Source organism: Lineus longissimus, chromosome 7 (genome assembly GCF_910592395.1).
Source record: "Lineus longissimus chromosome 7, tnLinLong1.2, whole genome shotgun sequence".
Classification (NCBI taxonomy): Eukaryota; Metazoa; Nemertea; class Pilidiophora; order Heteronemertea; family Lineidae; genus Lineus; species Lineus longissimus.
Genome location: NC_088314.1, coordinates 11,396,005 through 11,411,305, shown reverse-complemented (window position 1 = coordinate 11,411,305; position 15,301 = coordinate 11,396,005). Strand labels below are relative to the sequence as shown.

Sequence of the window (15,301 nt, the reverse complement as noted above, 5' to 3'; positions counted from 1 at the left end):
TGTGAAAGTGGAATCATACTCAAGGGAGAAGCTATCCTTATCCCCAGTGACCTACGTGGCGATATAAAGCAGCGTTTGCATTCCGCTCACCTGGGACTGAACAGTATGCTCCGGCGCGCTCGAGGTCTCGTGTTTTGGCCAGGACTTGTGCAAGATATTAAGCAAATGGTCGATACATGTGAGCCGTGCCAAGAGCTTAGGGCCCGTAGCCCTAAGGAACCACTGATCCCTCAGGATGATGGTCAAAGACCTTGGGACAAAGTGGGAGCAGACATTTTTGAGATTTCTGGTTGCCAGTACTTAGTTACTGTGGATTTCTTCTCCAACTTCATCGAGGTTGACTTCTTGCCAACAATCACTAGCTCTCAAGTGATAAATGTGCTTAAGAAACACTTTGCTAGATATGGCATCCCGCGTATATTCCAAAGTGACCCCGGATCTCAACTGACATCTAGTGAATTCCGAAAATTCATGAAGGACTGGGGAATCATTCATATCGAGTCGTCCCCAGGACATCATTCTGCTAACGGTCGAGCAGAAGCCGCTGTAAAGATCGCAAAGCAACTTTTGATAAAGGCGCGGAAAACAAGAACTGATCCAAACATTGCCTTGCTAGAACTTAGGAACACTCCTAGAGAGGACACAGGACAAAGTCCTACTGAAATGCTCCTCGGACACAAAACTAGGTCAGTCATCCCATATATGGAAAAGGGCGACATTGAAGTGTCAAAGGGTAGAGAAATGCGCAAAAGTGCTATGAAACGAAGTCATGATAAGAAGGCATGCGCACTACCAAAGCTGTCAGTGGGACAGGGTGTTTATTTTGAGAAGAAGGAAAAGGAAAGGCGGATCCTTGGAAAAGTAGTTCAAATACTTGGCAATCGCCCGTACTTGATAGAAAGTCGTGCTGGGGGAGTATACCGTCGCAACCGGTCTCAAATGCGACACACTTCTGTACCTTTTGTGCGCGAAGCACCATTCCTGTTTCCTCCTCCGCCTGTATCAGGATCTGGAAATCCTACTGGCAACGCTGATAATTCTGTTGAAAGTGCGCCAACAATTCAACCTTCTCATGGTTCTAATGAGACAGGCGCAACTGATTCAAATTCTGATGAGAGTACACCTGGTGCAGTTCAGCCCACTGATGCGCCAACAAGACGCAGTTCAAGAGTGAGCAAGCCGCCAAAATACCTATCAGATTATGTTCCAAAGTGATGTTTTGTTTGATTTTTGATCAATGAAAATGAGTGAAACTACTGTAGTAGATTTAGGTTATATCCTGCAATGTGTATTGTAATTGACTGGGTAAAGATGGACAATATTCAATTTACATGTTCTGCATTCATACTATATTCATGGAGGCATTTTGTGGACTTTTCAAAGGAAGATTCCTTATAGACCATGTTCACTAAGTCAGTGATATTTAGCATTTGTGAATTTGAAATTTGTAGTTTAGTGGATTAGACTCTACCAAATAGTTAAGACATCAGTCTTGTCAGCTTAAGTCCGATTACTGAGATTTTGAGTTCTAAGTTCGAGCATTGGGTGATTAATAGTTCTGCGAAAGTGATTGTTCTCATATAAACTCTTTTCTTAAGTCAGTGTATCCGTTTGAATAATTGTTTTAGTTGAACCTTCTCTGTACTGATATGTGTACTATCTAAAAAAGGGAGGATGTTGCGTGACGCTATTATACAGTTATCAATATTTGTTTCGGTCTTCGGTTGAAGTGTGAGACACCCGGTCGTTCTGGAATTAGTGTTGTTGTGGTCGTTGTAACAGCATGGTTGCTCAGCAAGAATAAATTAGTAGTCTTCCTCCGATATAAGTCTCTGTTCTATTGCTACTGGCCCTGCCCAACGAAACACGTAGGCCTTTAAAAACGTGCTATGGGGCTGAGATCACTATTAACTGTTCAGTGGTACCATGGGATAAATGTGATGAAATTTAAAGAAAGCCCTGTCATGCCCAAATACCGCCTGGAATATTAGTTATTTGGTTTGCAAACATCATTTTAGGCTTTTTTGATTTTGAATGATGTCAACTAACACGATTCAGGTCGCTTTTGAGATAGGAACTCCTTTTCTAGATTTTACGGGGTTGGAAAAATATTCTTTTCACAGGCAATAAACACGGCCCCGCATTGTGTCATATTCTGACATGTCTCACAAAAACGCTAATAAAACAATTTAGAATCATTGGAACTTTCTAAAATTTACTTATGACATTGACAAGATATAGAACTACACTTCTGCAAAGTTTGATGAACATTGCAGCATTGAAATTTTTTTAAATCACGAGAATGTACGTACACAAAATGTACATGGACCCTATAGCAGATTCAATTGTGTACTGAGCCCTATGGTACAAACTAAATTGAATATGTATGCTATTTAATATCTGTGACCTTGAAAAGTAGGTGAAATCAGTTCAGAGTTTTTTGATTTAAGCCACCTGGTGGCCAAACAAGGAATTGAGCGTGAGTGAAAGGGGATGGTCACTTAGCATGTTGGTATGTTTTTTTAAACATATATAAGAAAGTGCCCCTACACTAGGCCATCACACCACAACAGTTCCAGGCCTGACACTCACTCAGTTCTGGAGTTGTGGGGCAGAATGCAAAAAACAAAGATGGCGGCCTAGCAGCCATGTTCGATTTTGGATTGGGTCCAAAACCTTCCCTACATTAGGTCATCACACCACATAAGTTTCATGTCTGTGACACAACCTGTCTTGAGTTGTGGGGCTGAATGTGAAAGGAAATGGTCCAGAAATGATGTGCTCACCCCAGGTAATGTTAATGCATGTCATTTGCAGTTGATATGGAGAGAACAGTTTTGTTCATTGATGTCAATTTTGTGATCTTAGAGGTTGTTGTGTGGTAGTGCAGCTTTCTTTCCTGGGGCAAAATGGGAGCTTTGTTCGGTCCATCTGTTTGCACATGTAACTTCATCTAATCAGTGTGATTACAAGTTGAAGGTTGTAACAGAGAGTAATTTTACTAGTTGCCATGGTTCCTTCAACAGTCACAACCTAGTAGACAACCAGTTGCTGCAGTCTGTACCTTTACATCAAAGCCGTTGAAGTTCAGCTTGAGACAAACCAGTCCATTAGATGCATGGTCACACCATAGGACAACTAGTAAATGCAGTCTGGACCTTTGTATCAATTCCTTGGAAGTGCAGGTTGTGAAAAACCAGTCCAGTCGATGCATGGTCACAACTTTGGGGCAAACAATATGGAGACAGTATGGACCTTTACATCAAATCCTTTGAAGAACTGTTTGAGACACACCTGCCCAATAGATGCATGGTCATAACCAGAAACAGTCTGGACCTTTACATCAATTCCTTTGAAGTGTAGGATGGTTGTGACAAACTAATCCAGTGAACATGGTCCAGCCTAAGCCAAACAGCCATGCAGTAATTGCCGTCAGCTCAACGTCAGGGACAACCAACCAGTTGCAACGTGCAAGGCGAGGACCAAGTCCGAGAAGTAGGATTTTCTTAGCTCACATTGATTATAGCGAGTAAAAACTTAACAGACACATTGATTATTTTGTAAACCAACTGCCACGTACTGTTTATTTATTTTTAATTTGAGTTGAGTATTACAGTGAAAAAGAATGAAATACTAGAATCGACTGGTTCTTCTGATGACCGTGCAGGTGAGGGCTGATGTTGGATGGGAGGTGAGAGGTGTTTGTTTCATTCTATGAAAGTAGCTCCGCTCCTCTCTCGGTCAATTGTTAGGTGGTCACCGAAATGTTGAAATGCAGTAGCTGTTGATCATCCCTGTAAAACATGATAACATGTTTAAAGCGCACATTGTGACGAAAGGTTCTGGCATGAATAAGCTAATCTGACTGATGGCAATCTGCCATGTTGCCGGACAGTGCTAAAGCTGGGGCAAAGCATAGAATTGAATGCAATTAGCCTACTACTTCCTTGGTCAGTTTTCCTATTTCATGTCAGGCAAGCAAAAAATTTGAAAATATTTTTGGGAAGGGGGGATTTTGACATCAGTTCATACTCTGGCTCTGAATAGACCCACTGACACCAGGTGGAGGAAGCAGTGGCTTCCTCCCCCTGGTGTGTAATAGCCACTATCACTGATCAATCTTGGGTAGAACCCTTTTTTTAACACGTTGACAATCCTTGGCATGTATATTTGCTGACATTAATGGTGCATGACGCTGCATGTACATTTCAAAAGAACGATGACCTGTTTTCGGACAGAGTCAACATCAAAATTTAGAGTTCTCACCCAAACCCTGACCATTCTTTTTCTACAGATCAATGAATTAGAACCCTGACAATGATTCTGAGCTGCATTTCACTGAATTCAATCAATATCTTCTGATTACTTCTGATCAGCTGTCATTTTGATTTGTCAGATTTGGAAGACAGAGCAAAGTCTGCTCAATCATCATGCCACACATCGAAAAACCCCGTTCTCTTTGTTTATGGGTAGACCTTAGATGAACAATCCAACATCGCTAAGCACTTTGATACTGTGACCAGATGAGACTTTGGGAGCAAGATGAGTTAGCCTATCAACATAGAACATATTAGAATACAGACTCGGCAAGCAGTCATCTTAATCACCACACGAGGCTCTACAGGGTATTTGGAAATGAAACAAAAATTCCCAGAAATGAACGAAGAAGTTATTGGAATAAATTATTCATCACTAAAAAGAGAAAAGGTGCAGTGGGGGAAGTACATATATCTACCTTTGATACAAAATATCTCATAACCATCGATAAAACAGTAAACCTAATGTGCTCATGATGAAATCAGTTCCCGAAATCCTTTCACTTCACAGCTACACCCTTCAGTCAAAAAGTGGAGTTGATGGACGAGGTAGAATATATGAAAATAAATACATCAACCAAGAATCCAAGTGGCCAACTCATGCTATCGCATATAACAATGTGTAATGCATTGTGGACCCGGGTCGTGAACTACAAGTTAACAAACTTGTCTAAAAACCTACATGCACTTAACTGATCAGGCCAGAAATAAACGAGTTCAAGCAATGATCTAAGTATTAAAGAAAACAAACATACCTGGTGAATTAAACGATCTTTATCCCCGTTAGTTTGTCATTTCCCTGCCAGCTGCTGTCATAGTGCTGATACCCTCAGTTCAAAATCCGCTAGAAAATTCGCTGATTTCTAGAATTTTTTCTCGAGGAAATACAATGAAATCAAACAAAAATAATCACCCAGAAAGCTTTATTGACTCCTCATTGATGTTGAATAAAATCAGCTGATGATAATTTTATCGGCTTCTTGAAGATTTTTGTGGATTTTATAAAGCAGTCCTCTCCTGGAAAAATATTCTAAATTGGCAGCCATGTATGCTCAGGGATCCCATCTGTGACATGCGCGCAATAAGTGATGTCATCTGGCGGTAGCAAGAATTCAAATTCAAATTCCAAAATCATTCATTCCTTCGTTGAGTGGGGGCATAATAATATTATGATATTACACTCCATTTCTGCGTGCTGTTAGCCGATCACTGAAGTCTAAATTATAATTTATTTACATACCTCATCACTTTTTTGAACTGGTCTGTGTCACTTTTAGCAGGGTTGAGATGAAAAATTTCAGGTGCTAGCACATTTTCATTGAGAGACCTTTGGAACTTTAAGGATGTAATAAGCACATTTGTTGTTCTGATTGCCTGAAAATGAAATAAGACAGGCCTTTAGCTTTGCAGTTGGCATATGGTCCTATTCAAAAGTTAAAGTTGCAAACCAATAGCTTCACTCTAACCATCTTCAAGTAGGTCAGTGATTGATGAAATTGGGTCAGTTCAAACCTACCTGTTATTCTTATCAGCTTAAGTTTAATCACAGACACAAATATCATACCTCTAGGCCATGAAAGCATCTTGACCACCAAGATTTAAAACCTAGGCATATAGGGCCCCTTTAACCTGTTTTCTGCTCCGCATGATACACACCTAATACACTTCAATAGACTGCTATAGTAATGACAAAGCCTTACAATGCATCTCCCACATGACTGGTTAAACTGATCAAAAACTGTGGGGCATTGGTCTTGTAAGTGACCCCCTCCCCCCCCCCCGTCCTATATCTTTTTAAATGGTGACATCTTCAAGAGAAGATCACAATCTCAACCTGTGAGAATTTCTTTACTGATTGAATAAATAATAAGGGAGATTTGGCAAAGGAAACTTGGCAAAGCATGAAGAGCCATTTTAGGTGAGGCTAAAAGGATTTGACATGTGTAACTTGGCTACCTGAGCACTGTTGTATGCACGCCATGAATAGTTCAGGTGTGCTTGAAATTGAACAAAAACAGAAAATGGAATATTGCTTGCAATATGCCACGGCTATGTTTAAAGGGAGTACAAACCATGAGGTTCAGGATGCTATGGAAGTGGCTGAGTTCAAATATACTTCTCACACCCAGAAGTATTAACGTAGCAGGAAGGGGTGGGCGTTTGTGGTTTCTGAGTGTAAGGGGGTATATTGGTGTCTGTTAGAGAGACAAGGCATGATGCCTTGTCTCTCTTAAAGCTCAGTCAACAGACATGTGGTTTCAGTATTAGGTCTTTCATTGTAGCAATGCAAAAATATAAGCAATTTTGGTTAGCTCCGTCATAACATAGAGTGACTCAACCACTCTCTTGATTACAGCGGCCGCCTCAGCGTCACTACGCGGGGCCTAATAGTGTTAGGCTAAGTAGCTTCGCGTGATATGCACCATTCTTGGGAAACTCAATGTGGACGTATGCTCATTAGCATAATCTATTCTAAGCCCCAGCTCGAGGTGATCTTGCACAGTGTTTCTTCGGTCCAGATTCAATGTGGTGGAAAACGTCTAGGTCTAGTACACTGAACGCCTGGCTTGTGCCAGACTAGTCTAATAAGTGAAGAAGGTCTGGCTGCGCGAGACTACTGTGAAATAGGGGCCATTGTGCTCACCGTATAGATATTTGGTGCTTTGGAATTCATCCTGGTTAAGAAACATTGTACATATACATGTATAGTATATAGGTCAAACCAAAGTCGGTATGACATGTGATGTATCGTTGCTTGGAGTCAGTACCATAAGAATATCATCAAAAACAAGTCACTAATAAACGAGATAATGAACTTTTTACCTATTTTAGTTTTGGCCTCCTGGTGGACAAGATGAGTACCAGATCAGATCGAAATTCGGTGTCCAAGGTTAATGACGTAGGGAGTCATGTGTACCAAATTTCAACTTCATACCTTTAGTGGTTAAGAAACCTGCCATAGTTACACTCAAACGACCAATTTACGCCATTTGACCTCTGTGGCCTTGAAAAGCAAGTCAAATCGAAAACTCATACGATATGTGATGTATTCTTGCTAGGAGAACCTACCATAAAATATTATTGAAAACGAATCACTAATAATAAAGATATCACACTTTCTAGGGTTTCACTCTTGGCCACCTGGTGGCCAAGTCGAGAATCAGACCAGACTGAAATTCAGGGTTAGAGGTCACCTGACCTAGGCGGTCCTCTGTACAAAGTCTCAAGTTCATAGCCTTATGGGTTAAGAAACGTGCCACAGTTACGCTCAAATAAAATGGCCCTTTTTCACCATTTGACATCCGTGACCTTGAAAAGTACGTCAAATAAAAAACCCGTACCATATGTGATGTATTCTTGCTAAGAATATCTACCACAAATTTTTTACCAAAAACGAATCAGTAACTAGAATTCCGAAATTTGCTGGTAGCAAATTTGATAGTCCCCAGGTAGTCGTCATGTCAACAGAGTAGAAAGCGAGAACATTTTACGCCGTCGTATTCCGATTTGACTGGTTAGTGGTGAAATCTACTTTTACTTTTGCAAATTAATTAGCTAGTTCTAACGTTCTCTGAATTAAAGATGCTTTCCCAATGCTTGACTGGTCTGGCAAGAGGCATTGCCAGGAAAACGTGACGTCATTTTGGCCATTCTTCTTACCGCACGCCCTCCCTCGTGGGAGGGCGCACAATGGGAACCACACTGCTGCGATGTTAATAGGGAGCTCTAGCGAGCTTTATGGTTAGAGAGTGTGTGTATACCATCAACCAAAAAAACTTGACCCGGAACCAGAAAACCTCCACACCCAGGTGACATTTTTGTACGCGAATCGTATACGCTAATGCACAGCAATTTACCTGGGGAGAGATTTTCTTTTTCCAAACAATTCAGCGGGACGCTACGATGTTTACGCAGAGAAGCCGCTGTTCGGTTGAAGATTTCGTCAAAATAGGGCCAAATCAAAGTGTAACGATACCCTGGGGCGAATCGAAATGCATTAATCAACAAGCTGCATCGCTGCCAGGGATTATTTTTCTCTTTCCGCGAAGAAATCGTGCTTTGAACTGGCAAAATTCCGCAAAAGATTTTCCGTCTGCTAACTTTTCCGTAGTTTCAAGCGCACCAACATGATCGGTCCGGGGCTGCCCGTTTCGACGACGATTTCGTCAATATCATGGGGTGTGACAATATGTCGACGGTCTGGTTCCATTAATAATGCAATAATCTTAAAAGTACATTAGTCTCAATGTCTATTTCCCCGTTTCCATGACAAAATCCTACCGTAAAACCTGAAACCACTCGTCCACCACACTGGCCATTTCAATTTTCCGTAGAAAGCGCATGCGCACAAACTCAAGTGCACGCGCTACCCTCAGGTCTCACAAGCCGGTGCGGAGGCCAGGCCTACCTGCCTCCAAAAATGACGCGACGTCATTTCATGCATACCCCTGTTCCAGCGGCTGTAGACTTGGCAGTACCTTACTCTCACACAAACCTTTACATTTCTGAATAGCTTGTCTCTTGTAGAATACATCTGACCAAGTTTCAACGTCGTCTAGACATACAGTCATGCATAGACTGATGTAGCACAATGCATAAGACACCCTGTATAACGCAAATTTGAAAAATTTCACCTCTATGCCTTATAATTTCAAGATTAACACCTGATCACCACTGGCTAGTGAGACCTCAAACTATTCAGGACGGGGGGGGTCGGCTAAGGTCCTTCTGAATTAGAATATAAATCTTAATTACACTTGGGTCTTGGGATCATTATGCTTATCTCTGGGCAAAAATACCTATCCTTCTCCTGTTGTGTTTAGTTTCCCACATTCTCCCCACTTATTTTCTATACTGCGACAGCGTCTATTGGGTCAACTGCCATGATGGCATTATCCTAACTATATCCCCCCTCTCCCACCCACCAACTACTCGCCATCAATCATTGACATTGTGTGCTAGCCAACTGCTTCTTCGGTCAACTGCCATGATGGCATCATCCTAACTATATACCCCCCCCCCCCCACCGAGTCTTCTCGCTCACCAGCCCTATTAACGAAGAGCTCCCTATCAAGGCCTCAACCTTCCTCATATTAGATTTCATGTTCATGCCGAAGATTGGCCTAAAACTTGGACGAAAAGTGTGCATTTTCGAGTGTTGGAGAGGTCACATGATTGTACGAGAAACCTGAGCGAAAACAATACTGACTCCAACTCCCAGAGGGAGGAGCTGGAGTCATAAAAACGCATCTAAAGCATCGAAATATTCTGAGTTTTGAAAAATCGTTTTGCGATAGTCCATGAATCGAATTGGGTTTCTTTATAAATACCTCCATCGAATCGTCCCATCGCTCGACCAACTCCTGAGAATAATGACGTCATTATGACGGGGCGGAGCTTATGCTAATGTATCAGCGTCTCGCCTCTGCGCATGTCACAGCGCATGTCAGATTGAATCACAGCTTCGGCATGTTGGGAGAAGACGATCAGACGACATCTCAGCAAAAAATGCTTCAAAAATATCGAAATACTCAGGATTTGTTTAATACTTTTGCGATAGTCCATAGATGGAATTGGGTTTGGTGGTGTAAGGGTAATTGATTTCTGGTTTATTTAGCCGTTTTGCTGGACTACCGCCATAAATGTATTGGTGGAAGAAAATAACAGTTTCGAGAATTCCAGTGATATCAATTTAGTCCCCAGACGGGATCTGGGGCCTATAATAAGCGAGATGAGGCACTATTCAAATTTTTGGTTTTGGCCCCCTGGTGGCCAAGTTAAGAATTAGACCGGACCGAATATCAGTGTCACCGGTCATCAGACCTAGAGCGTCATGTGTACTAAGTTTACAGTTCATAGCTTTAGTGGTTAAGAAACGTGCCATAGTTACACACAAATGCCCAATTCACACCATTTGACCTCTGTGACCTAGAAAATTAGGTCAAATCAAAAACCCCTAGATATGTGATGTTTCCTTGCTCAGAGTACCTACCATAGAAATAAAACAAGTCACTATTAAGCGAGATATTGCACTTTTCATCTTTTTTTGGCCCCCGGTGGCCAATTCGAGCATCAGATCAGACCGAAATTCGGTTTCAGAGGTTATATGCTTTATTAGTTTAGCTTTATAGCTTTATTGATAAGAAATGTGTCACACTCAAACGGCAAATTTACGCCATTTCACCTCTGTGACCTTGAAAAATAGGTCAAATCTAAACCCCGGATATTATGTCCTGCATGAGGAAACCAGCCCTGTAAAATATTTAGTCGCCCTCCAACTTCAAGCACCCCGCTGATACTACATACAGTGATGATCGGCATATTTACTTTATCTACCTAATGGCCAGCGTAACCAGTGATAACACTCGCATGACTAATTTACTGTGATGAGGCAAAATTAGAAGTAATTTGGTCGACTACAAGGCAACCGGGATGTGATAGCAAGATCGGTTATGTAAAATATGTTGACCTCAGCCTTTGGTCAGGCAACTCAGCAGGAGGTTACCTGGCTCAGATAAGCTGAGAGCTAAAGTAAATAAACTATTCCTCAGAAACTCTCCCCTCATCAAATATCCATCCCCCGGCATGTAAGGCATTTTCTATTAGTTGGTGGGGGATGGTTAGGAGATAATTTTTACAGGGCTGGTTTCCTCATGTATCCTAATTCGAAGTACCTGTGATAAAAATTTGGAGATATACAGTCATTATTAGTTCAGGACTTATGGCACTTTTTTTTTGCTTTCAATTTCAACCCCCTAGTGGCCAAGTCAAGAATTAGATCAGACAGAAATTTGTTGTCAGAGGTCTTCTGACCTAGAGGGTCATGTATAAAAATTTTCACACCCATAGCCCCAGCATTAAGAAACGTGCCACAGTTATGGTCAAACGTTCAATTTACGCCATTTGACCTCTGTGACCCTGAAAAGTAGGTCAAATCAAAAACATGTATGATATGTGATGTATCCTTGCTAGGAGTACCTACCATAGAAATGTTATCATAAACAAATCCCTAATAAGCGAGATATAACACTTTTTATGTTTTCAGTTTTGGTAATGTGTACAAAGTTTTAAGTCCATAGCCCTAGCGGTTAAGAAATGTGCCACAGGATACAACGACGACGACAGACACCGCGGTATTATAAAGACTCGCCTACGGTGAACCAAAAATGACCATTGCAGAGACTCTGCGACGTAGGCATATACTTTTTACAATAAAAAATGCTCTCAAAAGACGATAAGGAATGATTATTTATTAACGTTTCCAGAACTATATACCTTCTAATATTCTAATTATCACTTTACATAAATAGGTTGGCGTTTAGGTCCCATGCTTTTCGTTTCTCGTGACAAAATACAGCAAAAGAGTTACAACTCCATAATCGCGCTATAAGTCCATAATGAGATCACGGTCACTCATTATAAATGTTTCGCTATTTTGCCGCTACGCGGGTTGACTAGATTGTTACGAGTCACCATCTGGGTACTGAGATGCTGAAAGGAATGAAGAAGGATAGGGCGAATGTCCCGTATGTCCTGAGACAATATAAATCAGTGGAGCAGAAAAATGTCGGGTTAGGCACAAAGAAGGTTCCACCGTTAAGTCACAGCATTTTTTTCAAAATGGCGGCTCCCATGTAAACAAAGACAGAGACAAGACCACTAATGAATATTCATAGGTTGGAGGGTCGAGGCCTATCAATTAGACGAGTGCATGTTTTTAACTCTCAAGTACATATTTGGAGAGGTATTGAAAAAATATTTGTTGTGGCAAGTCTACAGATATAAAGAAATTATTTGATGAAAAAATTGATTTCGAATTTTGCTAATTGGGTAATAGGGGGCGTGTTTTGAGTTTTTTCTGCCAGTTGGCTGAAAAGAGTGGAAATATCAAAGTCTGTCTAATTCGTCGATTATCAAAAAATTTCTGTGGTCAATCACCAGTTTATTTTTCACCATTTACTTCTCGACTGTCCGGAATAACATAATCTAAATTTCAGATTCACAACCGAACGCAGTATTTGATGCGTCGCGGTCAAACATTGACAATTTAACTGCTAAAAGGCTTAAAAAATCAATTGTGGTTGTCTCAGTGTTGCACTCGACGTTTTTATCGATATAAAATCACATGAACTACCTAAATAAACAATCACGAACTAATACCTCAAAGTCTAATCCACTAGTACATGATTGAATTTAATAAATTTTCACAACAGTAATGTAAAATTCATAGTCTGTGATTAGTTTTCCGACTTTTATCACGGTAGATGTTCGCAGCATATCCAAATGTTGACATGGCGTGACCTTCACATTATGCTGTTGTTTTTATTGATACTAACCGGAAAAGGGAATTTCCCAACCCTTTCCGCCCAAAATACGAACTACTGAGACAGAAACCACCAAAGATCCCCTCGTTTTCTTAACTTTCGAGCCCTATAAAGATGACCAATATTTTGTTCATTGGGGTCTACATAGGGATGGGTTGTGTACATGGTGTAGTGTAAGTTGCATTAGGCAATCCCATTTCTTGACGCTTGGGAAATTGATAGAACTGCACGTCAATATTGATTTTTACAAAACTGATACCGTCTCATAATATTTTGCGACAACTTATTAGTGAATCTGATTGCTTAAGGCTTATAGACCTAAAACAATAAACAACAAAAAATATAGATTTTAATCGCTTCAATGTGGACACAACGGCCGTCACCATTTTTCTGATGGTGGTACGTCACATGCACAGCTATAATATGTTTCAGGGTCACCTGATGTGACGTCACCGTGGAACCTCCTTTGGGTTAGGCTAATCCAACAGGAAAGGTTTGGACAAGTTATCAAGAGCCTTCAGGAAAAAAGGTCTTGCCCTGCCGGACCTTTGAAGCCAATCATGCCTTTCCTGGATAGCCATGAATTTCTCCAGGTGGGGGGGGTCAACTCCAAAATGGCGTTTTCCATTTCGCCCCATTCCTTTGTCGCACCTTTCCCAATTCACCACTTTCCCATTCTGTGTGGGCCCGGGCTCTGCAGTGCTCATTTACACAATTCCAATAGCGATTTTTTTCGCCTTTCAGGCTATGAAAACGGAATTTGCAATGCTAGTCAACAACCAGACTTTCAGCTCCACGGTTTGTTTGAATGAATTCTACTGCATTCTCCTTCATGCCTTGTGACTTTGTTTGTGTGAAAATCAAACTGGGAAATCACAGAAATAGTCCAAATGGGAAAGGAGCGAATAAAAAATTGGATAGGCGTGAAATGGGAATTTAGTTGGGGCAAAACGGAAAGGGGAGAAATGAGAATAAGGGGCGGAATGGGACAGGGGTCAAATGGGAAAGGGAAAAATTGGGAAGAGGCGAAGTGGGAAGGGGCAAAATGGGAACAAACCCTCCAAAACACGATGCTGTAACATCCTTATTTGATTCCGACCCCAAGTTATCGGACATTCATTGTCATGTGAGTTAATATCACGTCTTTTATCAGCCATATTCAAATGTGGTTCCTGCTCCGTAAAAATACATCACGAATGCTTCCGAAAACACCCAAGGCCAGCTTCGTGACGCCGGAGTTATCAACAGTGTAGCAATGCTTCACAACCAACGTAACGTGCCACAACAAGCACAGTAGCCAGCGACGTCAGACCTGTCACTTGAACAAAAACCATCCGTCAATTCACATCGTAACCCCACTGATGAGCCTTTGCGATGCAAAATAAATGAGGCGAAACGCGTCTGGAGGTCTATTTAAAAGTATCTATGCTTTAAGGAACTGTACACAGTGCCGCCTGTTCTCATATTTTCATACCTTGTCTTTTTTGGACGGCGAACTTGCATCATCACGGAGATGATCCTGTGTCTCATGGATTTTAATGCCACGACCAAGTCGGGATTTTATGCTGATCAATAGGAAGCACAGTAGCCAGCGACGTCAGACCTGTCACTTGAACAAAAACCATCCGTCAATTCACATCGTAACCCCACTGATGAGCCTTTGCGATGCAAAATAAACTAGAATTGTCAGTCGAGTCTTTGCAGACTCTGGAGTCTCCGCCTCATATGCACACAGCCATGCATGTTGACAGAAACAAAACAAAAACATCCCACTTTCACTTCATTGAAGCTATGGTTTATGTGCGAAATACGACTGATCAAGGCAACATAAAGTGTCCAGAAGGGAAGAACACATTCTTGAAACTCAGCTGCTTTAATTCACTGCCGTTTTTTCTTATTTCATAGCCCATAAACTCCAAATATTAGGTTTTATAGAAAAATGCTTCGATGGTGTAGACTAGTCCCTGGTCTTTATCCGTTACGTTCCTCCATATGTGCAGCCAATATGTAATACACATAACGCGGGGTACCAGTCATCGTGCCGGTATGGCGAGGTTTATTGGTTAAAAATTTACATGTATTGCGCTATGCATGCCCATAGCACTTTCGCGCCTGTTACCCAGATTGACTTCTTAGTTCATGGACACCCTCGTTTTATCGATGTTTTGCAATGCATTGCCGTGTTCATGTACATATGAAGCTTTCACCTGGGGACGAGAGTTTACTGGAATAATTTCTTGAGGAGAATAATACCCTAATACAAAAGTCTCAGCCGATGGCGGAGACTAATGAGGTGAAAAGCGTCTGGAGGTCTATTTAACAGTATCTATGCTTTAAGGAACTGTACACAGTGCCGCCTGTTCTCATATTTTCATACCTCGACCCCAAGTTATCTGGCCACTCTGATCATTAGAAGGGCTAATCAGGAGGGCCTTCATGTTCGAGGGGTAAATGTACCCTTGTAGATATCCGACAGAAATATTACATTGTTCACGGAAAGGAGAAAATCAAGAAATCAAATAGAGATTGTACAATCTGTGCCGCTACCGGGAAGTATCCCTACAAGCAGGTTACAGGGGTTGACTACGCTGGACCTTACAGAGAGTATGTCACCAGGAAGGTCAACCCAAAACGTTGGCTTCAATTTTTGTTTATTCACAT

General features: G+C 41.4%; 1 protein-coding gene across 1 annotated transcript in view; it reads right to left on the bottom strand.

Moving 5' to 3' along the window:
- LOC135490653 (carnitine O-palmitoyltransferase 2, mitochondrial-like) overlaps positions 1–15,301 on the bottom strand; it is a 221,037-nt gene that overhangs the window by 130,623 nt on the left and 75,113 nt on the right. The window contains exon 6 of the mRNA XM_064775962.1: positions 5,557–5,690. Within this exon, the coding sequence (XP_064632032.1) occupies positions 5,557–5,690 (134 nt within the window). The remainder of the gene's footprint in view (positions 1–5,556; positions 5,691–15,301) is intronic.